The 25,590-nt window shown below is 36.0% G+C and overlaps 2 protein-coding genes across 8 annotated transcripts in view; one reads left to right on the forward strand and one right to left on the reverse strand.

Moving 5' to 3' along the window:
- On the forward strand, positions 1 to 23,361 carry EIF3M (eukaryotic translation initiation factor 3 subunit M). Of its 2 annotated transcripts, none has more exons than XM_047879383.1 (11): positions 1 to 144; positions 2,625 to 2,757; positions 3,917 to 4,055; positions 4,337 to 4,460; positions 4,621 to 4,715; positions 15,254 to 15,337; positions 16,311 to 16,410; positions 17,014 to 17,095; positions 21,582 to 21,725; positions 22,643 to 22,703; positions 23,165 to 23,361. In XM_047879383.1, the coding sequence occupies exons 1-11, from the start codon at positions 103 to 105 to the stop codon at positions 23,283 to 23,285; spliced, it is 1,125 nt and encodes a 374-aa protein (XP_047735339.1). In that variant the 5' UTR covers positions 1 to 102; the 3' UTR covers positions 23,286 to 23,361. The 2 variants fall into 2 exon arrangements, with proteins under 2 accessions (XP_047735339.1, XP_047735340.1); XM_047879384.1 differs by lacking the exon at positions 1 to 144 and adding an exon at positions 740 to 762.
- The window catches only part of CCDC73 (coiled-coil domain containing 73), a 201,398-nt gene continuing 199,168 nt past the window's right edge, over positions 23,361 to 25,590 (reverse strand). For all 6 annotated transcript variants that reach the window (XM_047879374.1, XM_047879373.1, XM_047879376.1 and 3 more), the window contains one exon: positions 23,361 to 23,980. In XM_047879374.1, coding sequence (XP_047735330.1) covers positions 23,759 to 23,980 — 222 coding nt within the window. In that variant the 3' untranslated portion in view covers positions 23,361 to 23,758. The remainder of the gene's footprint in view (positions 23,981 to 25,590) is intronic.

The following is a 25,590-nucleotide window of genomic DNA, read 5'->3' on the forward strand; positions in this document are numbered from 1 at the left end:
GTAACCCGGAAGCGGTTGTGAGGCGCTTCAGCGCGCTGCAGCTCCCTTTTCCGGTCGGCGTGGTTTTGTGAGCGGAGCCACCGCGGTGCCTGGGCCTTCACCATGAGCGTCCCGGCCTTCATTGATATCAGTGAGGAAGATCAGGTGTGCTCCCGGGCCGCGACCGCCGTCAGGGTGGGGTTGGGGGAGTCCTCAAGGGTGTGAGGGGCTGAGTCAGGGCTGAGCCGGGACCAGGCGGGTGGGACGCCGCCCCGCGGAGTCGCCGCGGAGCTGAGAGCCGCACATCACATCACACACGCGAATAGGGAGGCCGTGAGGCAAGGCGCTAATTTGTGGCCTGGAGTAGCATTAGCACGCCGGCCTCCCGTTCCAGCGCTTGGGCCGAGACTTTACACCCAGCTAGCTTCCTGGTTGGCGTCGGGACTTTTCCAACCCGACTCACTTCTGACGACACTACTTTTTGACTGACTGGGAATGGTGTCTGCTTCCGCCTCCCAAATGCAGCCACATCCGGAGTGGGAGGTGGCGAATCTTTAGACAGCGTTAGCAGACTAGGGTAAAGTAATTTTGTACTAAAGGTGAAAATGGTTTTATTATGCGATCACAGAGGCACAGGTGACCCTACTTTTATACACAGGCCGTATCTTCTTTCTTGTGCAGGAGTGAGAGTTACGAAAACTGAAAATAGAACGTCAGTTTCACCCTCACATCTGGGGAACCATCCTAATATTTAAAAATTTCCTACTTCGGGCTTGGTCTTTGGTATGCATGGCTTAATATTTCTCAGTTTTTTTCCACAACAAAAGTTAAACTTTAGTTGGTGGGAGTTAAAACATACATGAAACGTATTTTCACTAAGTTGATTTTGTAGAACTGAAAACCGTATTGTGTGAAATCGCAAGTGTTGTTTTGTATTTTTTGCTACTCCACTTAAATGGAAATTTCGTTTCCATAGAAGAAAACGCCATTACTGCCCTAAGATATCTCGTGGAATTACAGATGGGATTCCCACTCCCTCCCCCATGGTAAAAGTGCACATTCTCAGCCCTGAAGAGCGAAGAAAGGGGGAGAGGAGAAAAGACTAGGGAAGGAGTTGAGCACTTAGAAAGGAAAATGTAGAAGACCATGAAAAAAAACCATATGTGGATATTAATGGAGTGATGTTAGCAACAAATTGGCTATTAGATTACCCATAAAAAGTATTTGATCTTAACATAGGAGGGAATTTGTAGCAGGGAACAGGAAGTTCTTGTCATTGGCCACATTTCAGTTTTAAAGTGTCATTTCTACTTAGGTTATGCTACTCTTGTAATACAACAGTTTGGCACCAGCTATTCTTTTCAGGTAGCTAATGTGATGCTTCAGAAATTTAACTTCAAATTCTGTGTTTGATTAGAGTTCAGAAATGTAGTTCAGAATTTTGTCGTTCACTTGTACTTCTCTACAGCCACTTGGAGCCGGTGAGCATGACAGATAAAAACAATAAACTGTTGATTGAATGATTCTTAGAAAGAATTTGCTTTGTATCAACAAAGCAGAAGCTGAACGAATGCTTTTTTTTTGTATTTTTTTGGACAGTTTCCTTCATAGAAAACATGTTCCCCAGTGGTGTTTTTGTGTTCTGTGGTGACATTTGTTTCATGAAATCTTGTTTATAATAGCAACTCACAGGTGAAGTTACTATGTTGTTACCTGAAAGGGTAACACCATCAGACCTACAGATAAAATGTACTTTCCTTAGGCAGCCAAACATGTTTGTGGGCTTAGAAAATGTGATACCTATACATTTATTAATGGTATTCTTTCATCTCCCTGTTTCAGTTTTTCATTTTATTATTTTAAATACCATCTACATTCATGTTTGGCTGCCATAAATACCAAGGCCTCAAAAGAACAACTTACTAAATATTATATATATGCATTAGAATAGAAAATGTCTGAATACCTGAATGCGAAACTGTAGTTATGTTTTTTAGGTCCAGAGGTGCTCTCTGATCCCGATATGTATTTTGCATTCTAAAAGATTAGTTATAAAGTAGATCCAGTTTGAAAAGTATTATATTCAAGACACCATTCAAAGGCATCATGCTTTTATCTTTGTGTCTCCCAAAATGCTGGTCTCAGGTTCTCAGACATTTTATTGACACATGATTACCTACTTGCCAGGGTAATGGCAAATGTCTACCTTTTTAAGATAGCTATGTTATGTAGCAATAAAATTGCATTTCTTTAAAACAAGTTGAATTTTTACCAGGTCAGATTAATTCTCCTCCACATACAGCCCCCTCCTCAAAAAAGCTCCTCAAAAAAGAAGTTTTTTATGTACTGGAAGTTCAACAGCATATAGGTGATAGAGAAATTCTGAAGGTGATCCATGTGGGCCATAGTGGGTTTGTGTAGTCTCTTGGTTTTGTCGAAAATCTGTGGCTCCTGTGGGGTTGTGATGAGGCCTAAGGTGGGGGAGAGGCACTTCAGCATAATAATTTAAAGTCATCGTTAAGTATAGTATTTACATTCCCTCCTCCCGCCCCCCCCCCCCCCCCCCCGAAAAAGAATGGTTTGGGATTTTGAATTTTGGCATTGCCGGTTTTATAGATGTTTATCAGTCTTACTTGATTCAATAGGCTGCTGAACTTCGAGCTTATCTGAAATCTAAAGGAGCTGAAATTTCAGAAGAGAATGCAGAAGGTGGACTTCATGTAGATTTGGCTCAGATTATTGAGGCTTGTGATGTATGTCTGAAGGAAGATGATAAAGGTTTGTTTTTAATTTTTTGTAATATTTCTTACTGATCATAAAGGATCTACTTTTAAATTTTTCTCGTAAGTTGTATTTGTTGTAGAACTGTTAAGCCTTGTTTGTTTTTAATCTTCTCTTTGCATATACTTTCGGTTTATTCTAAATCTGTATACTTATGAAGTAAGCTATATTGATAGAACATCTTTTTTACATCAGTTGTGTATTTTGAATGTTAGGTGCATACACTCAATACTGATAATTTCAGGGTGAACTGAAGAAAAATGAAGCTCTTCTTTCCTTTTTATAGGTTTATATTAATATCAAATCAGATAGGGGCACCTGGGTGGCTCTGTCGGTTAAGCATCCAACTTTGGCTTGGGTTATGATCTCAGGGTTTGTGAGTTCAAGCCCTGCGTTGGGCTCTGTGCTGACAGCTCAAAGCCTGGAGCCTTCTTCAGATTCTGGGTCTCCCTTTCTCTCTGCCCCTCCCCCACTTGTACTCTTGTTTCTCTCTCACAAAAATAAATAAAACGTTGAAAATTTTAAATATCAAATGGGATATAATTTCAAGTAATCTAAAAGACATTTACTTAATTGGCTAGTTTCCTGTTTATTGACATAAATGGGAAATTTTGAACGTTGGGAATTTTGTGATCTTTATTTAGTTAAGGTTTGAGATTAAACTTGGTATATAGTCAGTATCTTACACTCAAAAATCAATGACTCAGGAAGTTGACAGGTTTCATTTTTTAAATAATTTTCTGTTTATATGTAAAAGTTTTTTTCAGTTGGGAAAGCATTCTAGCCTAAGACCTAACCAATAATTTCTAAATTATTGAATATTTTGTCAATAAAAATTGACGCCATGTATTTGACATGTAAATCAGTCTGCTGGTTGAAAACCAAACCTTACATAATAATTTCTTTTTTCTTTAATAAAATGTACAGATTGCTTTCTGGATGTTAGCTATATAACAGAATTGGTTTCATTTGAATTCACATATAATGTATTTTTAGCATAATGCACATTATTGAACTGTTTTACAGTAGCCAGGTCCATCTTCCTAAAGTGTCTCATGTTTAATGGTCTTTGGTGTTTTAAAACACTGGAAATATATATTTAATTAGACATGTTAAGTATGATAGTATTGCTACTGTGTTATCCATACATGTATAGATGTTGAAAGTGTGATGAACAGCGTGGTATCACTTCTATTGATCCTGGAACCGGACAAGCAAGAAGCTCTGATTGAAAGCCTATGTGAAAAGCTGGTCAAATTTCGGGAAGGTGAACGCCCGTCTCTGAGACTGCAATTGTAAGTTAAGAACTGAAAGAGGGTTGGTTTTTCAAGGGTCTCTTTTTATGTCACTATCATTTAATGGTTGAAAGCAAGAATTCTGGAACTTGGGTGTCAGCTGTGGCTCTTATTAGTGTAACCTTGGACAAGTCATTTAACCTTCTGTGCCCCATTTCCCTCCTTGTAATGTGAAGTATTAATAGTATTTGTCTTAGATTTGTCCTGAGAGCAAATAATCTCAACTTAATCATCATAATTGCTGATCTCAAACACTGTTTTATTATTTGTTTGTTAACCAGGCTAAGCAACCTTTTCCATGGGATGGATAAGAATACTCCTGTAAGATATACAGTATATTGCAGCCTCATTAAAGTGGCAGCATCTTGTGGGGCCATCCAGTATATTCCAACTGAGCTGGATCAGGTAAGTTATTATGTGGAATACTTGTTCTGCATATATGAAGTATAGATTTAATTTATGGCTAAAGTAAATAGCAAATATGTATGTTCTGACGTTATCTTTTAAATGGTGAAAGTATGTTCAGCTGTGTTCACTAAATTTCCTGCTTTTGTCAATCTTGTAGGTTAGAAAATGGATTTCTGATTGGAACCTCACCACTGAAAAGAAACATACCCTTTTAAGGCTCCTTTATGAGGCACTTGTGGATTGTAAGAAAAGGTACTCAGAATTGGTGTACTAACTTAAAACTTCACAGGCAATATAGCAGTTGAGGCTGTTTTTAAAAACAAGTAGGGTGATTTTGCTCTATTTTATTCTTCACAGAGTTGCTGTAAATGTATTTCTGTAAATTTCATCTACTAAGTTAAACATAACTGCAAAGTTTAAAAGTTTTTCCCGTCTTTCAGCTTTTTAAAAAGCAAAACTTGCTTTTGTTCCAAAAAATGGTACAGCTGTTCATCTGAAAGCTGTATATAACTTTAGACTAAGGTGTTTAATGATGCTTTGATGTCTTAGTATGGGGTGTAGTGCTCCCACTTCTGTTTAATGATAGTGAGGGTTTATCAAAGTTTCCACAAAGTCTCTTATATAAACAGTACTTCCGAGATCAAATTTTGCAGTAGACTCTACTAAATGAGTACCTATTTAAATGGCTTCTGCAAGGTCTTGTAATTCAGCCTAGCTAATTTCATGCCCAAAGTACTTACTCTATATACCCAGCTTTGGGATGCTTACCAAATGATAGGTTTGGCTCAGTTTTCAGAACTAATGTTGAAAGATAATCTTACTTTTTTTTTTTTTTTCAACGTTTATTTATTTTTGGGACAGAGAGAGACAGAGCATGAACGGGGGAGGGGCAGAGAGAGAGGGAGACACAGAATCGGAAACAGACTCCAGGCTCCGAGCCATCAGCCCAGAGCCTGACGCGGGGCTCGAACTCACGGACCGCGAGATCGTGACCTGGCTGAAGTCGGACGCTTAACCGACTGTGCCACCCAGGCGCCCCTAATCTTACTTTTTTGACTTAGCTTTTCAATTTCTCTTTTCACATAGTGGTTAAATACTTTTAGAAAAAGTAAACAGCCTTCCCTTTAGTTTTATTGCACAGTTTTTATACTGGCTTTTAGTGCTGGGTATTTAGTATATTGGAGAGGGTAAACAAAGTTTCTCTTATGTTAAGTAATGTAAACTTTTTGCAGTTTTTGTTAAATTTAACAATATAGAAGGAAATTTTTGTTGTGAAAGTTGGAACGTCGTATAAAAGAAGAGAAGCAGGGGATCTTGTATTAATAGCCTGTTTCATTCTGATCAGTGACTACTGTCTGTTATATGTTCTCACTTATGATTCTAGCCTGTAGTCAGTAAAATGTTAAGAGTAATTAGTTAATAACAAACACCATTTCAAATGGAGAGAACATTAAAAGCTGTTAGAGAAAGAGTCTTTATTTTCATTCACATTTCAAATGTGCGGGCTGTGGAGCAAGACTACTAGGATTCAAGTCTTGGCTTTTCTACTTGTAGGATTCTAAATAAATTACTTAATATCTCTGTACCTCAGTTTCCAATTTCAAAGTGGAAATAGTAGAAGTACTTAACGTCTCGTGGGGTTGCCGAAAAGATAATAACATATATCTAAAGTGCTTATTGAGACAACACTCATTAAAAGTTGGATATTATTCTTCTCTCCTTTTCCTTTTTCAAGCTCACCTTTAAGAAGGTAGTGTTTTTTCTGGTAGAGTAATTTAAAATGATGAGTGTTAACAGTTTCCCTCTGAATGTCTAGCGCTTATCAGAGATGATGACTACTCACTGGATGATTTCTCTGATTGCTGTTCAGAAGGTCTTTAGTCTGTTATATGTAGAAGGGAAGTGACTAAGGTTCTAAGGAATTCCAAACTTAATTTTCAGAGACATTGAAATAGGACATATACACTCTACTAGACTTGTCCCAGTGTTAACATACTAGAGAATACCTGCAGCATTTGTTAGAGATGATCATTCTTTCCTTTTGAAACACTGTCTTCAGTTGGTTTTTGAGGCTTCCTTCCTTCTTCCTCCCCGCTCTTTATTGAAGTGTAGGTGACATACCATATATTAATTTCAGGTGTACAACATAGTGATTCTACATTTATCTACAAGGGGCTCCTCTCTCTTGATTCTTCTCTCCGTTCACAACTTGTTTATGGGTTCCTTCTTCTCTAAACATTAGGATAACTTATTCCTGGGACTTTTTCTTTTCAGTTACATTCATTCCCTGTGCATGTTGTTTCTGATTTTGCTGTGATTTTGGGGGAGGCTGAGTACCAAATGTATTTTGAGTGAAACAGTTTTTGTGTTGCTAGGTTGTTAACATTCAGAGCAAGGCATTTCACAACCCTGGCCTCACCTACTAATATGCTAGTGGTGTCTCCTAGTCCTTAGAACAGCTGTAGTAGCTCCCATGCACTTGCAGATGCTTTGGAGGGCACCTGGTGGAGAAAGCAGCTGTGGCCTGAGTGCTCTCATTCAGTTGCATGCCTTTATTTTTATTTTTTTTTAAGTTTGTTTATCCTGAGAGAGAGAATGTGGGGATGGGGCAGAGAGAGAGAGAGAGAGAGAGAGAGAGAGAATCCCAAGCAGGCTCTGTGCCTTCAGCGCAGAGCCTGATGTGGGGCTCAATCCCACAAACTATGAGATCATGACCTGAGCTGAAATCAGGAGCTGGATGCCTAACCAACTGAGCCGCCCAAGTGCCCGTACATGCGTTTAAATACTGTATATATACTGGTGATTTTCACATTTATCTCCTCTATTTCTTCTCTGAACTCCAGATATCTATTCCTGTTAACAGCTTCATTTAGATACCCAAAAGATATCTCAAACAACATCTGCAAAAGTGAGCTATTGATTTTTCTTTCTAAATCCGTTTTTATTTTCTCCAACTCAGGAAATGCCATTTCTGTACTTCCAGTTGCTCAAAACCCAAAGCTGGAATTTCTTCGTGATTCTTCTTTTTGTCTTATACTCCATATCTGATCCAATATCAAATCCTGTCAGCCCTGATAAATCTAAAGTCAGACCCACTTCTCACTACTTCCATTGTTACCTTATGGTCCAAGCTACCATTATTTCTTACTTAGATTATTGAAGTAGCCTCTCAAATGGTCTCTGTTTGGGGTCTTGTCCCCCTACAGCCTTTTCTTAATACAGCTGCCAGAAAGTTTTGTTTAAAAAAAAAATTTTTTTTTTAATGTTTATTTATTTTTGAGAGAGAGAGAGACACACACACACACACACACACACAGTGCAAGTAGGGGAGGGCCAGAGAGAGAGGGAGACACAGAGTCAGAAGCAGGCTCCAGGCTCTGTGCTGTCAGTACACAGCCCGATGCGGGGCTCAAACCCTCAAATCATGAGATCATGACCCGAGCTGAAGTCTGACGCTCAACTGACTGAGCCACCCAGGCGCCCCTCATTTACTTTCTAAATTAGTCTTTATGTTCCTAAGTGAGACATTTTGAAGTGTAATCTTTTTATTTTCTCCAGTCTGTAACCATGATTTTGTGAAACACAACTTCCAGCACATTTTTTCAAGATACATTACAAAATTCATAGGCATGCAAAACCTTTCTGACCTGGGCTCCTATCTACTGAGGTAATTTGGGGCTGGTGGCATGCTATTTTTGTATGGTGCATTGACATACAAAAACTATGCTTTGTTGATATGGATATTCCCTCCTTGCATTTCCCCCCAACACAGCCTTCTTCTTGGTTATCACACCCGAGAACTAGTGAACCTGTGTCAACTGCAGAAGCACCTTTCTCTTTCGTAGTCTGGACCAGGGGCTGGCACCTTTTTTTTTATGGTCCCCAAGCTAAAAATGGTTTTTATAGTTTTAAAATGGTTAAGAAAAAACTAAAGGGAGAATAATATTTTATACCATATGAACATTATACAAAATTCAAATGCCAGTGTCCATAAAATTTTAATGGAACATAGCCATACTTACTCATTTACATATTTCTACAGCTGCTTTTGCCAAGACTTGAGTAGTTGCAGCAGAGACCATATAGGCTACAAAACCTAAAATATTTACTGTCTGTCCTTTCACGGAAAGTTTGCCTGCCCTTGGTCTAGACCTATACTCCACTTTGTTTCTCTGCCTAAAACACTACTATTATGTTTAGGTTAGGTGCCTTTCTTCTACAGCACCCTCTACTTTTATCATGGCATGTAACACCCTTTGTTGAAAGGTTTGTGAGGTTGTATACTCACTGAAGGCTAGGAACCTTATTTGTCAACCATTGTGTATTCCCCAGGTGTTTGGCACATTATGGGCATTGGATGGGTAATTAGTACTCACCCTAAGGAAGGACAAGAGGATGGCCATTTTATTTAAACACAAAGTTTCTGTCACACTGCTCTTTTAAATTTTAAGATTTGGGTTTTGCCCAATACACGTAAAATGTAATTTTTTTTTCCTGCTTCTGAATTAGAATTCTGAGATTCACCTTGCCCTTTTATTTATATTGGTGGTTGATGAGTGCAAATCGTGTAACATTTCTTGAGTCCTTATATGTCAGATACTATGTACTTTAAATGGATTATCTTATCTGATATTTGTGAAATTAGATTTCTTTAGCTGGTAAGATATATTAGATTGAAGTATACTGTGACTACTAAAACTGGAAAATGAAATAAATGCACATGTGCTTATAGAGTGTCACAAAATAATGAACAATGAGTAAAATGCAATTTTTCTTTAAAATTTTCTTTGAATTCTTATAGTTCTTTCACTATATTTAAGATGCTGGTTACCATTTAACTACTTTTATATTTACATTTGTATGATTTAATAAACCTTAGGTTTGTAGGAAGTTTTTTTTTTGTTTTTTTTTTTAATTTTTTTAATGTTTATTTATTTTTGAGACAGAGAGAGACAGAGCATGAACGGGGGAGGGGCAGAGAGAGAGGGAGACACAGAATCGGAAGCAGGCTCCAGGCTCTGAGCCATCAGCCCAGAGCCTGACACGGGGCTCGAACTCACAGACCGCGAGATCATGACCTGGCTGAAGTCGGACGCTTAACCGACTGAGCCACCCAGGCGCCCCTGTAGGAAGTTTTAAAATACCATTTAACTTTCAAAAAAATAAAAATACCATTTAACTTTTTAAAATAAATGATACAGCTCCTACTGATTGTACCCAAGTTGAATCCAGATGTATGGAAGTGTTTTTAGAAAACAAAGAAAAAAAAAATGACTTTCCCCAATTAGCTTTCTATAACTGTCTGAAAATTCATCAGTTTAAAGGAAGAAATGAAGGGTGAAGATAAACATTTTCCAAGACTTCAGATTGAATGAATGCATTTTGTGCTTTTCACTGCAGTTAAAATTGCACAGTTTTAGGGATAATTTAATTGGAAGGCTATTTTTAGTAAAGTTACTTGAATATATGGTGTTGGCTCTACTACAGCTATGCTTTCCTAACGGTTTTTAGGGCACAAAACTTTTTTTCCACCTAGGGACTTTATACTGTACTTGGTCTTCCCTTTGCCTGGAAAATTATCTAACCCTCCACCTCCAGCACTTTTCATGGCCAATTATTTTATATCCTTTAGATTTCAGCTTCTGTATCAATCCTTCAGAGAGAGACTTTCCCTGTGTACTTTCCTGTCTCTGCTGTGTTGTTACTTTTACATCGCCGTTTATTTCCTTCATAGCACGTGTGTGTGTGTGTGTGTGTGTGTGTGTGTGTGTGTGTGTATGTTCTATCAATTTATTTTTTTTTTCATCATGGTAAGTGTACTCTTTAATCCTCACCCCCTATTTTCACCCATCCTTCTACCCACCTCCCCCTGGTGTAATCATCAGTTTGTCTGTAGTTAAGAGTCTGTTTCTTGGTTTCTCTCTCTCTCTTTCCCTTTGCTCATTTGTTTTGTTTCTTAAATTCTGCATGTACATGAGATCACATGGTATTTGTCTTTCTCTGACTTATTTTACATAGTATTATTATACTCTAGCTCTATCCATGTCATTGCAGATGGCAAGATTTCATTCTTTTTTATGGCTGAATAATGTTTGATTGTGTGTGTATTATTTATATAACACACAATCGAACAGTATTCTATTATACACACATATGTATATGTAATATATCATACACACACATGCATACACATATATCTTCTTTATCCATTCATCAGTTGATGGACACGGGCTGCTTCCATAGTTTGTCTGTTGTAAATAATGCTGCTATAAATATACAGGTGCATGTATCCTTTGAATTAATGTTTTTGTATTCTTTGGGTAGATACCCAGTAGTGCAATTGCTAGAACATAGGGTAGTTCTCTTTTTAACCTCTTGGGGAACCTCCATACCGTTTTTCCACAGTGGCTGCACCAAGTATGCATTCCCGTCAGCAGTGCACAAGGGTTCTTTTTTCTCCACATCCTCGCCAACACTTGTTTTTTGGCTTTTTATTTTAGCCATTCTAATGGGTATGAGGTAACATTTCATTGTAGTTTTGATTTGCATTTCCCTGATGATGTATGATACTGAGCATGTGTTGGTTGCCATCTGTATGTCTTCTTTGGAGAAAGCCTTTTACCATTTTTTAATGGGATTGTTTGTTTTTGGGGTTGTCGAGTTGTATCAGTTCTTTATATATTTTGGATACTAACCATTTAAAAGATATGTCATTTGCAAGTATCTTCTCCCATTCCATAGGTTGTCTTTTCGTTTTGTTGATTGTTTCTTTTGCTGTAAGAAGCTTTTTATTTTGATGTAGTCCCATCAGTTTATTTTTGTTTTTATTTCTCTTGCCTCAGGAGACATATCTTAAAAAATGTTGCTACGGTCACTGTCAGAAATTCCTTCCAGCGGTCCCCTCTAGTATTAGGGTTTCAGGTCTCACATTTAGACTTTTAATCCAGTTTGAGTTTATTTTTGTGTATGGTTTTAAGAAAGTGGTCCAGTTTCATTCTTTTGCATGTAGCCCTTTTCCACAACACCATTTGTTGAAGAGACTGTCTTCTTCCCTATTGGTTATTCTTTACTCCTTTGTTGAAGATTAATTGACCATATAATTGTGGGTTTATTTGTCAGTTTCTGTTTCATTGATCTATGTGTCTATGCCAGTACCATACGGTTTTATTTTTTTATCATTTTTTCCCAATACCATACTGTTTTAATTCTTACCACCTTGTAATATAACTTGAAATCTGGAATTGTGATACCTCTAGTTTCCTTTTAAAGATTGCTTTGGTTACTCAGGGTTTTTTGTGGTTCCATACAAATTGTAGAATTGTTCTGGTTCTGTAAAAAAAAGTTTTTTTCTGTAAAAAATGTTAGTATTTTGATAGGGATTACATTAAATGTGGGGATTGGCTTGGGTTGTATACATTTTAACAGTGTTTGTTCTTCTAACCCATGAGCATGTAATGTCTTTTCTGTATCTTTGCATCATCTTGAATTTCTTTGTCAGTGTTTTATAGTTTTCAGAATACGGATATTTCACCTAATTTTATTCCTAGATATTTTAGTGTTTTTTGTATGATTGTAAATTGTTTTCTTAATTTCTCTTTCTGCTGCATCATTATTAGTATATATGAAAGCAACAGATACCTATTCATTGATTTTGTTTCCTGTGGCTTTCCTGAATTTATTTATCCATCTGATAGTTTTTTCAGAGTCTTGTGTTTTCTATATATAGTGTCTGTCACCTGCAAATTAGTTTCATTCCTTCCTTACCAATTTGGATCCCTTTTATTTTTTATGTTGTCTGATTACTGTGGCTAGGGCTTCTAGTACTATGTTGAATATGGTGAGAGTGGACATCCTTGTCTTGTTCCTGGCCTTAAGGGAAAATCTCTCAGTTTAAGTATGATGTTGGCTGTGGGTTTTTCATATGAGGCCTTGATTATGTTGAGTTACGTTCCCTCTGGATCTGCTTTGCAGAGGGTTTTCATGATGAATGGATGTTGTATTTTGTTAAATGCTTTTTCTGCATCTGTTGAAATGATCATATGGTCCTTATCCTTTTCTCTTATTGATGTGATGTATCAGATTGATTTGCAAATATGAACCACCCTTGCATTTCTGGAATGAATCCCACTTGATCACGGAGTATGAGTTTTTTGTTTGTTTATTTTGAGAAAGAGCATGTGCATGCATGCACACGTGACCAGGGGAGGGGCAGAGAGAGGAGTGAGAAGCTCAAGCAAGGTCTGCACTGTCAGTATAGAGCCCTGTGTGGGGCTCAATCTCACAACTGTGAAATCATGACCTGCGCTGAAATCAAGAGTCAGGCACTTAACTGAGCCACCCAGGCACCCCCGGAGTGTGATTTTTTTTTAAATGTATTGTTGGATTCAGTTTGCTAATACTTTGTTGAGGACTTTTGCATCTATAGTCATGAGCAATATTGGCCTGTAGTTTTCTTTTTTGTATATGTGATGTCTTTATTGGTTTTGGTATCAAGCCCATAGAATAAATTTGGAAGTTTTCCTTTTCTATTTTTTGGAATAGCTTGAGAAGAATAGGTATTAATACTTCTTTAAATGTTCAGTAGAATTCACCTGGGCCTGGATTTTTTGGTTTTTTGGGAGTTTTAAAATTACTGGTTCAGTTTCATTTCTGGTGATTGGTCTTGTTCAAATTTTGTTTAGTTTTGGTAGGTTATATGTTTCTAGGAATTTATCCATTTCTTCAGTTTTTCAATTTGTTGGCGTGCAGGTTTTTATACTATTCTGTTACAGTTGTTTATTTCTGTGGTGTTGGTTGCTATTTCTCCTCTCGGTGATTTTGTTTGGATCCTCTCTTTTTTTTTTTTTTTTTTTTTTTTTTTTTTAATGTGTCTTGCTAGATGTTTATCAATTTTGTTGATCTTTTCTGAGAACCAGCTCCTGGTTTCATTGATCTTTTTTTTTAGTTTCTGTATCTTTTTTTTTTTTTTTAAGTTTATTTATTTACTTTGAGAGAGCAAGTAGGGGAGGGGCAGAGAAAGGGAGAGAGAGAACCACAAGCAGGCTCCATGCTGTCTGTGCAGAGCCTGATGTGGGGCTTGAACTCGTGAACCGTGAGATCATGACCTGAGCCAAAATCAAGAGTTGGATGCTTAATCTGAGCCCACCAGGTGCCCCTATATCATTTATTTCTGCTCTCATCTTTATTATTTCCTTCCTTTTGCTGGGTTTGTGTTTTATTCTTTTTCTAGCTCCTTTAGTTACAAAATTAGCTTGTTTGAAATTTTTCTTGCTTTTGAGGTGGTAGGTCTGTTTTACTATAAACTTCTCTCTAAAACCACTTTTGCTGTATCCCAGAGATTTTGGACTGTTGTGTTTTCATTTTCGATTGTTTCCATGTAATTTTTGATTTCTTTGATTTCTTGGTTGACTGATTCATTGTTTAGTAGCATGTTATTTAGCCTCTATGTATTTGTGCTCTTCCCAGATTTTTTCTTGCGGTTGATTTCTAGTTTCACAGTGTTGTGGTCAGAAAAAAATGCATGGTATGGCTTCGACTTCTTTTTAAATTAATTTGTTGAGACTTGTTTTGTGGTCTATTCTGTGATCTATTCTGGAGAATGTTTTGTGTGCACTTGAAAAGAATGTGTATTCTGCTGTTTTAGGATGGAATGTTCTGAATATGTCTGTTAAATCCATGTGGTCCAGTGTGTCATTCAAAGCCACTGTGTCCTTGTTGGTTTTCTGTTTGGATGATCTTTTCCTCGATGTAAGTGCAGTGTTGAAGTCTCCTGCTATCATTATTATTGTATTACTATCGATTCTTTCTTTTATGTTTGTTATTAATGGTTTCATATATTTGGTTGCTCCCATGTTGGGTGCATACATATTAATATTATATCCTCTTGGAGTGTCCCATTTATGATTATGTAGTGTCCTTTTTGTCTTGTACAGTCTTTGTTTTTTTTTTTTTTTAATGTTTATTTATTTATTTATTTATTTATTTATTTATTTATTTAGAGAGGGAGAGACAGAGTGTGAGCAGGGGAGGAGCAGAGAGAGAGGGAAACAGAATCCGAAGCAGGCTCCAGGCTCTGAGCTGTCAGCACAGAGTCTGACGTGGGGCTCAAACTCACAAACCATGAGATCATGACCTGAGCCGTAGTCGGACGTTCAGCTGACTGAGCCATCCAGGAGCCCCCAGTCTTTGTTTTTATAGACTTCTGTCTGATGCTACCTTGGCTTTCTCTTGACATCCATTTGCATGTTAAAGGTTTTTCCATCCCCTTTCAGTCTGCAAGCCCTTGTGATCTGAAATGAGTCTCTTAAGGCAGCATATAGATGGGTCCTGTTTTGTTTGTTTTTTTAATCCACTGTGTCACCTTGTGTCTTTTGATTGGCTTGTTTAGTCCATTTACATTCAAAGTAGTTATTGATGAATATGTATTTATTGCCAATTTGTTATTTTCTGGTGGTTTCTACAGATTTTCTCTGGTCCTTGTTCTTTCATGGTTTGTTGGCTTTCTTTAGTGATCTACTTGGATTCCTTTTTCTTTACTCTTTGCGTATCTGTTACTGTTTCTTTGTTGTTTGTTTTGTGGTTACCATCATGGCACTTGTAATTTTTCCTTAGTTTTTGGTCTTTCCTACTAGAAGGAAAGTTGCATGATTTTTCCCATAGAGAGAGGGACCATGTCTCTGGGGCACCATTGTATTTATCATCAGCATAGTACTTGGCATATAGTAAATATTTTTGAGTGAATGGATGACAGTAAGATATTCTGAAATTCCTAAAGCAGTATTTCTTTTTAGTGATGCTGCTTCAAAAGTCATGGTGGAATTGCTGGGAAGTTACACAGAGGACAACGCTTCCCAGGCTCGAGTTGATGCCCACAGGTAATGTTAAACACATTCTGATGGGGGCTGCCTGGAGCTTGGAGGTTGAGCATCCGTGTTTCTCATACAGCAGAAATCATGTTTGCATCTCTCAGCGATCCAGAGCCATTTGGTACTGTGTGCTCTGTGGTGATTCCACCAGAGCTACCAAAATTCATGGTTTGGTATTAGAATAACCATAGATCGCATGTGGAATAGCCACATGGTGTTTTCTGTTTAGGGTATGGCTGGTATGGGTGTCATCACCCCAACCTGAGAAGTAGAATTTAATCTAAGGTTTACCTTAATATTAAGGTCTGTAGATGAGGAAAAGTTGGTGGCTTGCTAAAAGTTAGCCCATTGCTAATGAGAATAAGGGCTTCAAACAATCCTAGGTCTATTTAGTAGCAATAATAATAGAATCAGTTTCTTAAATCTAGAAAACGGAAATAGCTTCTTTATAGGTGTGGCTTCACAGGGATCTGTGCATGATAGGTATTGCTAGAAAGTATAGTTTGTGGATGAGATCTCTAACTGAGGTTAAGACTGCCTACATTCAAATACTCCATCTCTTAATGAGTACTTATTGGGTAAGTTCTTTCTGAGCCTGTTTCATCATTGATAAAATGGGCATGATAATACTGTCTGCCGGGGTGTTGTGAGGATCAAGTGAGGTAATGCATGTAAAGCACTTAACTCAGTGTCTGGCACATGGTAAGATGCCACTGATGTTTTGCTTACTCTTTGATTACTTTGGCCATGCTTTCTCTCCAGCTACATTTTTGTCTGAAACTACTTTATTATTTTATTTTGTTAAAACAGATATACCTGACAAATAGATTTATTGGCCGGTTTTAATCCCAATCTGGTAACTTTTTTATGCTGTGTATATATTGAACTCTTAGATATTTTACTGAATTAAGTATATTTTGCAGTCTATTGGCAAAAAGTTCCTGAATCTCAGGACTGCTTGTATTTTTGTTTTATAATTAAGGTGTATTGTACGAGCATTGAAAGATCCAAATGCATTTCTTTTTGACCATCTTCTCACTTTAAAACCAGTCAAATTTTTGGAAGGCGAGCTTATTCATGATGTAAGTACTTTAATATGAAAAATATTCTTTTCTAAATGTAACATACTAAAGCGGAGCTCTTTTTCCTTGTATTCATGAGCATGACTGTTAGATCTGGGAAGACAATTGTTTATTCTTTTTATATCAGGAACAGAATGAAATTTAGGACCAGCCTTTTTTTCCAATCACTGAATGTACCTGTTCTTTCTCCCTTTCCTTCATCTCCTTACTTGCCTGACTGTTATGAACTTAAATAATACAAATTTCTTCTTGTATGTGGTGTCAGCCAGCCCCATTTAGGGGCATAAATCTGATATTTAAAAACACATGAACACACTTTTCAAGTACAAGTATAAATAAAGACATTTTGGGTTAGTTTCCATTTATACTATGCCTTTACTACTCAGGGTAAATCACTTCGGGCTCACTGAATTTACTGATTCTTTCATCTAAGTGTGTCTTAATGAAAGCAAATGGTTTAAATGGTAATTTTATCAAATAGATTGATATTTCTGCACTAAAAGAAGCATAGAGTTTTATTGCTGAGATTTAGTGCCTTAAAAATATCTTGAGTATAAATCTTGATTCTGTATTGAATATTATATTTTTATTTTCTGTCTGTAGCTTTTAACCATTTTTGTGAGTGCTAAGTTGGCATCGTATGTCAAGTTTTATCAGAATAATAAAGACTTCATTGATTCACTTGGTAAGTTTTGGAGTTTATTCTTGGGAAGGGTATAAAGAAAAATGGGAACATGCTGTTCTTGAGCTCACATATATGGTGAGATCCAGCAGATACGACTGTGGCCTTTTGTATAGATTATCCTAACCATGTATGATAGAACAGCAACAAACCTAGGTGGACAGTTTAAAAGATTACTCAGAATGAATTGGGAATTGGAAACCAAGGAGGTGTAAAGGGTAGCATTTGTGGTGGAAAGAACATGAAACTAGGAATCAGAGAACCTGGGCCTTTTTTTCTCTCCATAAGAACTTGTTGGACTTTAGGCCTTTCTTCTAGATCTACTAGACCAGCCTGCTTTGAGATAAAGTTCTAGCAAGAAGCGGGTGCTTAGAGGAGATTCAAATAGAAGTAGTTCCATTGATATATGTGTTTGTAAATGGTGGATGGGGATGGAGCAGAAAAGCAACTTCAGGGATCACTATTGGTTTGATCATAATGGCAACTTTTAGATGTACTCATTTTAATAGATGACAAAATTTTGATGACTAAAGCTGCTTTATTTAAAATCAAATTATTTCTTTGTAAATGACCTTTTATTCCTTACATTTTGGGGGCTTTTTTAAAAAGAAGCCATAGTTACATAATTGAAACAAATGGGTTTTTTCCCCCCCGTCTAACATATTGTATGCTTGGTGCACACCCCCCCCCCCCCCTTAACAAATTCTAGAAGTGTATGGTATTGTTAGGCAGATCTAAGTGAAGCTGTAGATGGAATTGGAAATGAAGTTACATGATGGGAGAAACTTTCTTAACTACAGCTTGTTGAAGACAGCATAGTCTTAGCTTTATATGATTTTAATCTTTGAGTTAAATGGTTTAACTAGATAATCAGATAATTTTGGATAATCAGATAATCTAGATAAGCAGAGCTTAGTGTTTGTTAAGTTGAATTTAATCTTACCCTCACTGAGCAAATTCTATATACATTCAGTATTTTATTTCCTTCTGGAGCATGATTTTAGCATACTAAAATTCAAAGAGAAAAATTAGAAAATCTGTAGTTGAACAGATTTAAATTGTTTTAAAACGACCATTTTTTGGAGAGTGAAGTCAACTATGAAACTAAGGTACTTTGTTTTTCTACTAGGCAATAATCAGAATACTTTAGAGGTTGGTTATAGTTTCCATGTTAATATTGAATTGTTAGTTTCCTGGTTTGGGACATAGATGAAAAATACATCTATAATTTATTTTGATTATATTATTAGTCCTCAATTTGGTAATCATTAATTTCTATCCCTTGTACATTTTTCTGCAGTCATTGGAATTGGGGAAGATTGAATTATTCTGAACATAATAAGGCATTTGAAATACATGAAGATAAAGTAGATGCAAGTGTGTTTGTGTAGAATGCTTTGCCAGGTGCACTAGACCCAGAAAACCACATTCTGTCCCAGTTAATTTGTTTTGTGGCATGAAGCTATGTGATGGAATGTTAATGTCAGCAACCTCTTTATTTACGCACCAAGGAAAAAGGAGTAGTAATTAACACTTTGACACTCCCCCATTGATGTGTAATTGACTGTTTCAAAGGAGCACTGGTTCATAAGCTATTGCATGCATTAAAATTACGTTTTCTATATTGCAGCATTTTAAGACAAGGGTCAGTGACAATGCAGAAATTGCTCAATGATGCACATTTTTTTATTACTGCATTAAGGTTTTGACATATTAGTAATGAATAAATGTTTCCATAAAATTAGATTTTTTTATAACTTTAAAATTGAAATATGACACAGAACACTGTGACTTCCTCTTCAAAGGTAATGTTCTAGTTTCATGAAACAAAGCACAGCTTTCTACAAGTCTTTAACTCATACTTCACTGGCTTAATAGTTTTGATTTTGAGAACAAGAGTTCTAATGGCTTTAAGTTTGGGTCTTGTTTTAAAGTATCATCAATTTGATATGTTTTTAAATGCCAGTTTCCACGTGTAAGACAGATCAGGTTTTACATAATTCACTCTAGAAATAATCTTCATTTATCTGATAAATTTTTAAATATATGGCAAGCTTGTAACTACACAGAGGGTAGCAGAAAAGAGTTATTTATATGTATATTTATGTCAGAAAAGATTTTAGAAACTTTAGGAGTGTCTATCATTTTATCATACTAAAAGAGAACTGTGTGTACCCAGAGAACTGGGAATGTTAAAGAATTTTCTTGTACTTGAAAATATTTAGTAGTAGTTCTCTGTGATAGGAAGAACATAGAGTAACATTTCTAATTTATGGTGCCAACTCAAAATCAAATTCTCCATTTTGCCGTTAGTTTCTTGAACATGTATGCAAATTAGTGATCTTTTATTAGAAATTTGTAAAAGATACTTTAGGCAAAACATCTTATTAAATGTGTGTATTTTTGGTTTTACATGTATTACTAACATTTATTGCAACTCAGAGTCTGGTTACGAATATCTGGATTCTACAGGTGGCATCAGTTTATCAAAAACACTTTGTTTTATTAACACTGACAACTTGGGCCAACAGTAAGCATTATCTTGTGTCAACTGAATTGCCCTAACATGTCTACATGTAATCTGGTGTTATACAGTTGCTACCTTCTTGCTTCAGAAAGTTAATCAGCATCTAATTTGCATTTGTTAATTAGGGTTAATGTGCACTAATTGATTTTTTGATGCTTGTAGATTTCCATTAAACCCAGTTAGCAATACTTACTTGGATACCTCATTCATTTGAGTTATGATGATCATGTTTTTGTTGAATCTGTGCCAAATAGAAAGCCTGCATCATAATTACAGCTAATTAACAGACGATTATGTCCTATATTAATGGGCTTCCCTTGTCTTCTGCTAATATATGTTATAAATTTCAAGTTTATTTATGGAGTGCTTAGAACTTTTTTAACAATAGAAACTTGAGGCTCTTAATTATTAGAGGGTACATGATTGATCATTTGCTCAGTTTACATTATTTGAAATTTTAGAGAAAAGGAATGTGTAATTTTAGATTAATTTAGGAAGCTTGTTTTATATAATTAATAAATTAGCATCAAATCAGGAAAGTAGGATATTGTGTTATAATTCCGCTTTTTCCACTTAGGAGCAGGTAATAATTGGAATATTCAGGATTTGTAAATATTTATTTGCTTATTAGTTGTTTATGTTATAAGCGAATGTATTTTTTAAGCCTGGTACTGTCACTTTGACTACACGTCAGTCATTTAATCTCTTCGCTCTTCACATTTTCTTGTTTTTTAAAGTGAAAGCATCAGGACTAGGTAATTTGTTAAGTTTCCTTTTGGGTTTAGCAGTTGTTTGTGATCTGAATAATTGTAACAGCAGGTTTCATTAGAAATTATAAGGCAGAATTTGAATTATTTGTACAGTTTTCTACTTCAAGTACCCTTGTTAATGGTACTGTTCCATTTCATCTAGTACTAATCAGTGTAGCCTGTAATTGTTTTTTTTTTTAATGTTTTTTTTTTAATGTTTTTATTTATTTTTGAGACAGAGGCAGAGCATGAGCAGGGGAGGGGCAGAGAGAGAGGGAGACACAGAATCTGAACCAGGCTCCAGGCTCTGCGCTATCAGCACAGAGCCCGACGCGGGGCTCGAACTCACAGACTGTGAGATCATGACCTGAGCCAAAGCTGGACGCTTAACCGACTGAGCCACCCAGGCACCCCAGCCTGTAATTGTTAAATGATAAACACATTTTTGCAGTTTTGACTTAAGTGTTAAATCCAAAGTGACCTAAAGGGAAATAGAATGTTTTTGTAACTGAGTGTATATGAAAATATTTTAAGGCTTCATGTTTACTAGTAATACTGACAAAAAGTAGATAAGGAATCCTGTGTTTAAATAGAGAACAAAGAATAAAAATAAGTTTAAGTAAAAATGTTCTTATGAAATGAACTTTGTACATTTTATCTCCTAAAATGTATAACTAAAACGTGTAAAATGTGCAGAACTTTAAGGGCTTAAAAAATACCATTTTATAGCCCATTCTTTTTTTTTTTAATGTTTATTTTATTCTTGAGAGAGAGAAGACAGAGCATGAGCGGGGCAGGGGCAGAGAGAGAAGGAGATACAGAATCCTAAGTAGCTCCAGGCTGTCAGCACAGAGCCCAATGCAGGGCTCGAACTCACGAGCCGTGAGATCATGACCTGGCCAAAATCGGGCGCTTAACCGACTGAGCCACTCAGGTGCCCCTGTAGCCCATAAGTTTGTTCCTATCCAAAGTTCTTAACTTTGAACCTATCACCTGTGGCAGTGTAAGAAATGTGGTTCTAGAAAAATAATTGTAATATTCCACAATTTATTTATGGGGTCAGTTTATGGTTTGCAGATATAAGCAGCTTTGTCAGAATTACTCTGTAAGTGCTCTAACAGTGACTTCCACAAGAGTTTGACACAATAGTTGTGATTCTTCAGATCTTTAACTAGTGTGGATATTCATCAGGCTTTACCCCTGTGTTATTCAGGTCTATTACATGAACAGAATATGGCAAAAATGAGACTGCTTACTTTTATGGGAATGGCAGTGGAAAATAAAGAAATTTCTTTTGATACAATGCAGCAAGAACTTCAGATTGGAGCCGATGATGTTGAAGCATTTGTTATTGATGGTAAGGCAGAACATTTTCATTTTTTTCCTAGAATTTCTCTTCTACCTTGCGGAATAGAAGAGTTTGTGTCTTGAAACTGAGTCATATGCTAACAAAGCTAGAGTCTCTTACAGCAGATGTGTATGTTTAGTACATTTGCAGACTATTTTTGCAGCAGGGTAAAAATTCACTGGAAATACAAATTGCTATGTGATTTTTGGTGTTCTGTCCCTTGAAATCATACAGAATAAAGGCCTTTAGGCAGTATACTACGTGGTTAAGAGCCTAGATTTTAAGTATCAGACCTAGTTTGAGGGCCAAGTCTTCTTCTGTGAAACAGAAAAGTAGGAGTTACTACGTAGTTGTGAGGATTAAATGAATGAATGCAGGTAAAGCACTTAGCCCAATGCTTGGCACATAGTAAATGATCTGTAAATATTGATCATTATCAGTTTTTTACAAATGGCCAGAAATAATTGCATTATAAAGTGATTTAATTGTTAGAAATTTCTTTCTGGGCTTTTTAAATTTGAAAGTTAGGGGGATTGTATGGTCAGGATTAATAAAACGTACAGAAGTATTGACATGGTTTCTTTTTAATGCTCTAAGTCTCAAATGGTCCAAAAAGAAGTAATATTAGGTAGGAAATTAGTATTCCCCCCCCCCCATATGTGATTGTAGGGGAGAACACTTAGAATTTGTAATAAAAACTGTACATGATATTCAGTGTAGATTTGCCTGCCCAGCAACCATAGGACAAATGCATGACCTTCCTCTTGGTTCCATCACATTGCTGTGCTTGTTATTAGATTGAAAGAGTCAGTTTGTAAAATATTTGAAAATTGTAAGGTTTTATTGTGGTTTACTTAGTTTTATATCTTAGCTGTTTTTCTTGGGAATTTTCCATATAACATATCATGTAAACCATCTTTTTTCAGCGGTAAGAACTAAAATGGTTTACTGCAAAATTGATCAGACCCAGAGGAAAGTAGTTGTGAGGTAAGACACTTAAGATTTTGCAGCATTTTGTGGAACAATTTAGTTTGTTCTGATTATTTCAACTTAAATGTTTAGAGAATGAAGGTGGTGTTCTTACCAGTTGACTGTAGTTAAATAGTTGCTATTTATCATAATTTTATTAAAGTTCAGACTGAATGTGATTAGCTTATTTAATGAAAGAGTCCTATTTTCCAGCACATTTCATTTAATGGCTCAGCATTGGCTAGAATACTAATGACTTTTGTGTCTGGTGTATGTAGTTCAGGAAAATAGAACGTTTAGCATCAATATGGTAAAGATTTTTAAAAAATAATTTAGAAGCGTAAGAGAATTAGAAGCTTATGTCTTTTATGTATATTTAACCTTGTTTTTGGCTAGATACAAGTGTGTAGTATTGTAAAAGAATGCCAGAAGGATAAAAGATTGACTAACAACTTTGTTTTTAATTTTTCAATTTTTAGTCACAGTACACATCGGACATTTGGAAAACAGCAGTGGCAACAACTGTATGACACACTTAATGCCTGGAAACAAAACTTGAACAAAGTGAAAAACAGCCTTTTGAGTCTTTCTGATACATGAATTTTTATGCTATATAGAAACTTTTGTTCTTTCTGGAAAAAATCCAAATCATAGTAAAACATAAACTTCAATTTGACTACAGTCTGGACATTTATTGTCTTAAAAGAAATGTAAAAAGTCACAAATTTCAGAGAATACAAAGTAATAAGTTACAAAGGGTCACCACCTATCTTGTATAATACGGAAGTTGTGTTCTGCAAGGAAGGGGGTTGAAGGTGCAACAAGAGCTTTTTGGTAAAAGGATGTACAGAAGAGGGCACATTTTCTTAAGGGGAATTGGATGCTACCAAGCAATCTTAGCTACCTTAGATGAAGCATTTGCAAAAAAACATAATTTCATCACATGAAAAGAAATTGGAAAAGTGTGTATAACTGAAAAGCTTGAAGTGTAACATTCTGTTCTAGTCAAAACCATATGATTAATATTTCAATTAAGTCCATTCACCACTTGAAAGCATTTATCAACATCCTTTTTACTCTGTCATTTTTTCCAGCATCTCTTCTGTTTTTCTTTTCTTAGGGTGGTTGTCATTTTCTAAGCTTAGGAACTTTTCGATTTCATTAACTTGATTTGTTTCCAGGCTCTGCCAGTCCTCTTCACCAGGAGATGATGCAGCCACATTGGTAGTATCTTTAATCTTGATTGCCTGAAAATGGCTTTGTGGCAGAGTTGATTTCAGCGGCTTTATTTTCACCTAGGAAAGACCAAACATATTTTACTTAGTGTTAAATTACTCATTTTTTAAAGTCATCAACAAGAGTTAAAATCCTTAAGGCTGTGCAATTACGAGTATGTGATAAAGCCATCATTTTTCTTGGCTAATTTTCAGCAACTACCTTAATTTGGCACAAAAAAACAATAAAATGTGAATGTGGAGGCTTAGGTCTATGTAGTAGCTCCTTGAGATCCCTAATAGAGCCCAGTACTACCATGAACCTTTTCTAAAAGGTCTTAAGATTACACTGAAAGAAAAGATACTTAAAACAATTACAGATAAAAATCTGTTTTGTCTGCTACTCCCCTTCCCTTCCCAAACATGTCTATGTTTTGTATCTTCTATCAAAACCAGGAGAAAATTAAAAATGCTAACAGAGGTAGACTGCCTTATAAAAACTGCCTTTTACTTCATGTTTCCTCTCATGCTTCAGAGCACCACTGTTGGACAAACAGGAAAGAACAGTGAGGTATTTGGAAGTTGGCATGTTTCCAAGGCACTGCATTGGATCATACTTCTAATACTGTGTTTAAAAATTATGTAAGTTTTTAATTTTAAGATTTTTTTTCTGATAATTATTGGAAGTTTAGAAAATAGAGGAAAAAGTATAAAGAAATCAAATTCGTTAGTAATCTATCCAGGGAGACCAGTCAACACATTTTGGTATTGTTTGCTACTATCTTTTTTCTATTTTTAGTGTATTTGATCATTCTATAGAATTTTAGATCTTGGTTTTTCCCTTGTGGGCTATTTCCTCAGTCTTTAAAATTTCTCATAAACCATTGTCAGTGGCTGCACAAAAATAAATTTGAGTTAATTTCCTGAAGAAAAATAAATCTTTGATGGTCTTCTTGGATTCCAGATAAAATCTTCTGATAAAAAGTCACATATTTTAGAAATGAAGAACAGGATAAGAATGACATTAAAATTACCTAAAATCCCAAGTACCATTAAACATTTTGATGTAAATATTCTGGTCTCTCTTCTGTGTATATATACACTTTTAAAATCTGGATCATATTTCTGTCTTTTTCTGTTTTGTGTTAAAAATATTTTTAGTATTTTCCTCTGCTCTTAAAAAGTTAACAACATTGCTCCATTATATTCCATGTTCCATAATTTAGTATGTTGAACATTTAAGTAGGTGGGAAATGCTCAGTTATAAATTAGGCTATAATGAATGTCATTTGTTCATAGATCTTTGTGAAGATCTTCGAGTACTGCCTTACATTAAAATCTCCCACTTTGACTGGAAAAGGTGGCATATGCATAACGTTTTCAAAGCGAGATTACAGAGTAATAATTCTTAAATGAGCTTAACTGTTTACATTTAACCTCCCTTTCCTAAGAATTGCTCCTTCTGGATGGGTCTCTTCGGCTCCTGAGAATTCTACAGTCAGCCACCCAGTCCCCTTGTAATCTTAGCCTTTGTTCCTTGCAGTGACGCTATGTCATAGTTTGATTGCCTATGTTCTTATGAAATAACATATGAAAACAAAAGTATCAGCACAGGACTGCCAGGAGACCACAGGCAAGTCATTTAAGTTTTGTGGCCTCACTCTTAGCACCATTTAGTTGCAAAATGCTAC

The sequence above is a fragment of the Prionailurus viverrinus genome, chromosome D1 (assembly GCF_022837055.1).
Source record: "Prionailurus viverrinus isolate Anna chromosome D1, UM_Priviv_1.0, whole genome shotgun sequence".
NCBI classification, from domain to species: Eukaryota; Metazoa; Chordata; class Mammalia; order Carnivora; family Felidae; genus Prionailurus; species Prionailurus viverrinus.

What these genes read in the sequence shown, in the direction of transcription:
- EIF3M (XM_047879383.1), top strand. Translation starts at nt 103, where the DNA reads ATGAGCGTCCCGGCCTTCATTGATATCAGTGAGGAAGATCAG. An exon ending in GCTCGAGTTGATGCCCACAG is followed by an intron (nt 15,338 to 16,310) that starts GTAATGTTAAAC and finishes TTTATAATTAAG; the next exon opens with GTGTATTGTACGAGCATTGA. An exon ending in AAGGCGAGCTTATTCATGAT is followed by an intron (nt 16,411 to 17,013) that starts GTAAGTACTTTA and finishes TTCTGTCTGTAG; the next exon opens with CTTTTAACCATTTTTGTGAG.